The following is a 6,537-nucleotide window of genomic DNA, read 5'->3' on the forward strand; positions in this document are numbered from 1 at the left end:
CATTGATGTAGCCCAGGGGAGTCTGTTCAGCAGGGACAGGTTATTAGCTGGAAGGTGTGCTCTGAAAAAAACTGCCTGTTTTATCCTGGAACACTGCAAGGGAGCTGCAGAGGGAGCAGGGGCTTGAGAAGTACCTGAGAGCTGTGATGTGATGTGATGTGATGTGATTGATTTGCTGGGTTCTGCATGCATGGAGTAAATAGGAAGCACATTGTCTGTTAAAATCTCGTTTAAATGATATTTTATCTCCTCCTCTATGTGCAAGAAACTACCTCTGTTTAGTGAAGAAAACCTGTTTAATTGTAATACATTTACATGTTTTGCAGAACTGAGGCCTAAACCAGGATAGAAGCAACACAGAAACCTGATGTTTAAACACTCACCCACCCCTTCCCCCGCTTTTAAAAAGCTGCCAATTAAGAGAAGAAAAACATGTATTTAGTTGGTTGATTGATCAGATTCACATGGATTTTGGCATTTCTAACTTTCCAAAGATGTCAACATTTCGCTGATGAACATCTGCCTGTTGGGTTTTCCTTGAGGGCTAGTGTGTCACAGGGAGAGGGCTATCATGTGTGGTGGGCTACACGCTGAACTATTCTGAGAAAACTTTCTGAGCCAGAGCTACTCTTGATTTCTTTTCTTCTCTTTTCTTGTCTTTCCTTGTCCGACTTCTCTGTAGTACGAAATATCCCGGGAGCCTGAGGGCTTTAGGATGCAGAGGAGATACTAAGTGACCAGAAGGATGGATGACCACCACAACAATGGGTCAGACCAAAGAGCCTCTCACCAATGCAGTTACTTCAGCAGAAGAGATGACAATGTCCGTAATCCCAGATTCTGTGAAGATTTTCTAAAGGAAGACCCTTGCTTGAAAGAGATCATGGACAACTCTCTGAAATAAGGGAGAAATGAAGCAGAGGGTAGGGAGAAGAAGAGGACTTTTAAAAGAACTAACGGGCTCCAATAAACCTTCGACTTCTTTCAGGAGGCCATACATTGGCAAGAGTGTGAGATACCATGATTTTAACCCTGCTTTTTTTCAGTTCTTCTGGAAGATGATCCAGGCAATATGTATGACGTTGAAAAATGTCAGCACCCAGAGCTTTGCCTGTATTTGTGCTCACTTCATTTCAGCTAGACAGCCTGCATGGCTTTGGGCAGACCAAAACTCTTCTTCATGAGAACCTAACCTGTTTATCTTTACTGTATCAGGTACAGTTTTTTCCCCTCCTCAACCCCCCAATATTTCCTGTCTGAAAACATTCAGTTCAGATCTCTGCTGACATGCGTTGTGTGACACAATGGTACTTGTCTGACCTTTTATGCAGGCTTCCTTCCCAATAAAATGACAAGAAACAATATCTTAAAACAAACACTGATGTTCTCCATCTTGCACAACTACATTGATTTTACATTCTCAGCTCCTGTGGAAAGTGTTAGCTCTTTTTTTTTCTCTTGCACTCTTTATGTTTTGATTGAATGATCTTTGTTTGTTTGTTTTCATTTCTTACATACACTCAATAAATCTGTCTGTAAAAGAATCCACATTTTACCATACTTTACTGAGTGTGCATTATCTATTGACTAGCATTAACATTTGCTTATATATATAATATATATATATATGCTCAAATATGTACATATATTTATAGGGTAAGTTCATTTAAAGCATCATTTAAGTTCATGTTATATTTTGTGTTTAGTTTTTATATATGCAGATTTACTTTTCCTATTAAACATTATTGTTTCTCAGTACTAAGGCTTTCTTTTGTTGCTGTCTAGTGGTGTAAGCAGGGGTTTTTTACAACTATAGAGACTATTTTATGTTAAAACTTGTGCAGAGTTTAGATGCAAGTGTGCACAGACTGACTGAATCAGCAACCAGCTTTCACTCAGAGGTTCTGATCAGAAATCTTATTAAATCTTAATGAAGCTAAAATGTTTATTGTTGTAAGGTTGGCACCAATTTTCTGTGATTGCTTTCAGTGGGAACTGGGTAGTTAGTGCAGCTGGGTCTCCTTTGAAAATGCTGGACGGGCTGCTCTCTGTGATGGCAACTTTGTGCATATGGGTCTGTTGATGTCACACAGCTAAAAAAAGAAGTTTGTTTCAGATTAAATGACAAGTTTGGGGGCCAGTGCTAGAGGGCACAGTATGTGGCTGTAGAGGTTACCAGGATGTGCATGCAGACGGGTTGTTCCAGCGCTCTCGATGATCAAAATCAGCTCCCACTTGCAAGTTATGTGGTTGAAAATTGGGAACGAAACAGTCCTGATCTTTCTCCTGTGGCTTCTCTAGCAAAGAAGACAGACCCTGCTTTCTCTGAACTGCCTGCAAGGAGCACTAGTTCAGAAGTAGCCTGGTGAGAAAAGGTGCCATTTTCTCTCTGTTGTTTTCCTGGGTTTTCACTGTTTCTTTCTTCCAGTTGACCCCTGTCCCCGTTGCTGCAATCACCTGGCTGCAGAGCACCTGTGTTGGCAGGTGTCTGTAGGAGCCCAGATACTGGTGGCCTTAGCCACCCTCCGCTGGCTGTGCGCATCTCAACATGCGCAAGACAACCTTTACTCCATGCAAGCAGGGCTAGCCGGATTTGGCTATTTGTGATACATTATTGAAAGGATGGTAGAGATTTGGTCTTATTTTCTTGACTTGCCCTCTGAGAGTACTCACCTGTGAGGAGCAAAGCAAGGCATGGTGGCTACCCTTAGCACAAGAGGCAGAGAGGCCCCGTCCTTCCTCCAGCTAGAAAAGCCCTACAAGGGGGAGCAGCTCCTTCTCCCAACAGTTTCATTAATACATGTCCCCCCATGCCTGCTGCCCCCTGCTTTCTCTTTGAGCCCTGTGTCCCCCCACCATTCCCTGGGCGAAGGAGATGCTCCCTGCTTCTAATCCCTCTGCTAAGTCTTCTCCTGAGTTTTCACCAGCAAGAAAAGGTTCTGCTGCCAGCAGAACACTCCAGGGAGTTTGCACAGCTTGAGACACTGAAAAACGAGTGGGATACAGTCGGAAGAAATGACAAAAGGTCATGAAGCTCAGTGTAGACTTCTACTTCATTCTGCTGGCTGCTTTTTCTTGGATACCCCCTCCTCTCCTTCTTTGTATGGCAGACTGAAACTTGGGGTTACGTGGAGTCTAATACAAAGATTTCTCTATATCGATAGTAACAGCCCCTGCATCACGGTCTTTCATTGAGGTGGATTGCCTTGTTCCATCAGCTTAGTGCAGAGGATCCTTAAAATACATGTAACAGTAACCTGCTACAGAGACACATGAAAAGGCTTTTAAGTGTTATCTCTTATTCTTTCACAAAGCAATAGGGGTTGGAAACGCAGCTGAAAGCTGAACGATAAACAAAACTATAATGCAGTAAAACTTTATTGAGGACGTGATATCTAGACATGTGCTCTCATTGATAATAAAAGCAGCAAAAATAGTCAGGTGTTTGCGTCATTTAACTGCAGAGGAATTTTCATTGCTTAGTTCAAAGCTAATTTCTGTGACTGCAACCGGTTCTCATTTACCCTGTGCTGGGGAGGAGCTATCAGATAGTACTGTAAGTCTGTTGCTCTTTAGCATTTCAAAGGCTGCTCCAGCTATTTTATCTGGACTGGAATTCTGTACTGAAAGGGCAAACTCTCAGATATTTCACTTCTGTTGGGCTATTAGCAATGTGTGATTCTGTTGGGAAATATGATGATGGAAAATAGCTCTTTGTGGTGTTTTATGACTGTTGCCACTTGGCTCATGCATTGTTTCAGCTGCCACCCTTCAAAATCCAGCTGGGCATGGGAAAGGGAACTGAATGCGACCGTCACCCGTCGGTGGGAGAGAGGACATGCCTGCAGGCAGGGTGAGAGGCTGCAGGGAACTGCCATAACTCGTTTCACATTCCCGGATCTCCCATCAGTCTGCTCCACAGAAATACAGGGTGTCCTGCTGGCACGTAACCCGCAGAGGATGTGGGAAGATGGTGCCACTCCAGTCTGCCACCTACTTTTGAACTGACCAAAAATTACACCAGAGAGATTGCTTGGCACATCTGCACAGGGTGTACTAAAAAATGCTAAATGAGTCGGGGGCAGAGGTTTGCATGGTTCTAACACACACATGTATGGGGATATTGGGATCGCTCACGTCACATGCTGTTCTTCATTTACCTGGATACACCTGCGCGTATTCAAGTGATGCAGCGTGGTAGGGGAGGGGTATGGTGCAGTGGATGGCTGTGGTGTAAGAGACTGGGTCTGGGCAGCTGCCTTAGAGGAGCTGTCACACAGTAACGTGATGGGACGGAGGAGTAAGGATGGGCTTGGTCAGGCCTGATGGGTCTTGTGCTGTTCGCACTGTTTATGCCTGAAACCAGCCTCGAAAATGAGACACAAAACCCTGCATCCGAACACTCCCCAGCAAAGCCCAGCATCCAAACCTGCACATGAAAGGCAGCACTTTCAGGCCTGAAGGCAGGAAACATTTTGTATTTTTCTGGTTACCAGCTGGCGAAAACCACTCCTTGTTTCCTTTAGGAGACTGTTTTGACATAGATCCTGCATGTGATGTGCCAGGCTGGAGGCATAAACAAGTAAGAGTGAGCAATGAAAGGAAAACACCATTGCGGACCCAAGGCCTGACTTTTCACTTCTGGTGTACTTCCTTTGACTTTGATGGCTTCTTGTTTTCAAGGTGAACAATAGCATTCCTTCCAAAGGTGTAAGGGAAAAGGAGCCTCTCCTCCAGCAAGAAGTGCTCCCCTCCTCGCTAGGAATGGCTTCCCCAACAGAAACTCCCGGTATGGAGAGCTTGCAGGGAACCTCAGGTGCAGCCTGAAGGGATTCAGGCAGCTGGCCTGGTGAACATCGCTGTCCCGAGCTGGTTTTGGGGAGACCACCTTGGCTTCATCCCAGCCTCAGGAGGGTGACTGGACCCTCCTTGAAATTTGGGGTTCATTAGCCCAGGGCCACAAACCACAGAAAGGCAAGCAAGGCAAGCCTAGCACTGCCTCATTCGTCTGCCACTCCTGTGAGAGGACGACTGTCATTTGTCAAGTTTGGCAACCGCTATTTTTTTGCAGTTTCCCACCCTTCACGTTTTTGGTTTGGGTTTTTTTTAGGGTTTGTTTTTTTTTTTTTTTAGCCCAGTTATGCTTCCTCTTTCAAAGCTTTGTGTCTGGTGTTTGCAGATGGAGCAGCTTTGCTTATTAAGGGTTCGCAGGAGGATTAAATTGACTTCTAGGTTTTGGGGTGTGAGCTGAAGATACTGAATTTTGCAGCAACAAGTCAAAAAAAATCCCCAAACACAAGCCTAAAAGCCAAAGAGGTCCAAGAACAGGGAAACCCATAAAACATGCCAGGTGACAATTAAACAGGAAATAATTAGGGCTAAAAGTAAGAATCAATAAATTGCCTTGCAAAGGATGCTCTAACTGATGATAAAAGGCTCTTTAAATATATCAAAGCCACAAAGGCAGCTAGGAAATTGGTGGGAATGCTGATGACAAGGGTATAAAAGGGGCAGATGGGGATGATGAAGATGTAGCAGAGAAGCTCAGTGATTTCTTTGTGGTTGTTTTTACAGCTGAAGCTGTTGGGGAGCTCCACACATCTGTCACACTCTGCAGTGGATCAGCCAGAGGAGCCAGAGCAATCGAAAGTGAAAAGGTAACATGGAGTAAAGATGTGGCAGGAGTAAAGGACAGTAAGTGAAGTAACTAAGTAACAGGACTTAAGGTCAAATAGATAAAGTGGTTGCTAATAAGTGACCAGGACCAGCTGGCGCTGATCCAGAGGACCCAATGGAGCGGCGCAGCCCAGCGGTATGGGGGTGCTGCGGTACCCAGCCGTGTTCCCGGGCACAGCCAGCCCATCGCACCCCGTAGACTCACTGAGAAGCCCTGAGCCATCATTGATGAGTCTCCGAAGCCATTGACTCCGGGTGGCAGCCAAGCACCCATCAGAATTTGGGGTTACACAAAGCTAAAGGAGGTCAGCGTAAAGCAGACAGAAAAAAAATACTGTACAGGCGCAGGTGGCTGCTGCCACAGGGGGTTGTGGACGCTGTGTCTGCAGGTTCAGAAAGAGATTAGGCAAATTCAGGGATGCAAATGCATGACAGAGATGTACCCTCTAACAAGACAATGAGAAAGTGGGGGTGCTGGAGGAAGGGGCTGTAAAAGGAGCCAGGCCCCCAGGGTGGCCCCTTGTGTTGCAGCCCCTGAGCAGAGCCTGGGGCTGGATGGACAGCCTGGGCCGGGGGGACGTTTCTCACCTTCTGAACTCACTCATCTGCTTTATTCAACAGCAGCACAGGCTGAAAGGTGATGCCTGCGGTGTGTGTATATAACCCATCTTGTATGCCCTAATTATGCCCTGGCTGTTCATAATCTGTGAAGAGGCAGGGTAAGGTGCTGTACGCTGCACTCTGTACTGGTTATTTAAAAACAGCCTCATAAAAAAAACAAGGGGAAATTTTTGCAAGCGGATAACTCAAGAAATGCAAAACGCTTCCTGCTTTCAAGTCCAAAAGGTGCTGCCTTTTACA

General features: G+C 45.4%; 1 protein-coding gene across 7 annotated transcripts in view; it reads left to right on the forward strand.

The window, feature by feature from the left end:
* MUC13 (mucin 13, cell surface associated) overlaps positions 1–1,682 on the forward strand; it is a 30,192-nt gene extending 28,510 nt beyond the window's left edge. For 6 of the 7 annotated variants that reach the window (XM_054830250.1, XM_054830255.1, XM_054830254.1 and 3 more), the window contains one exon: positions 683–1,682. In XM_054830250.1, coding sequence (XP_054686225.1) covers positions 683–733 — 51 coding nt within the window. In that variant the 3' untranslated portion in view covers positions 734–1,682. Of the gene's footprint in view, positions 1–326 lie in introns of all 7 variants that reach the window. The other variant, XM_054830251.1, reaches the window with a different exon arrangement.
* The last annotated feature ends 4,855 nt before the right edge of the window (positions 1,683–6,537 follow it).

Source organism: Grus americana, chromosome 6 (genome assembly GCF_028858705.1).
Source record: "Grus americana isolate bGruAme1 chromosome 6, bGruAme1.mat, whole genome shotgun sequence".
NCBI classification, from domain to species: Eukaryota; Metazoa; Chordata; class Aves; order Gruiformes; family Gruidae; genus Grus; species Grus americana.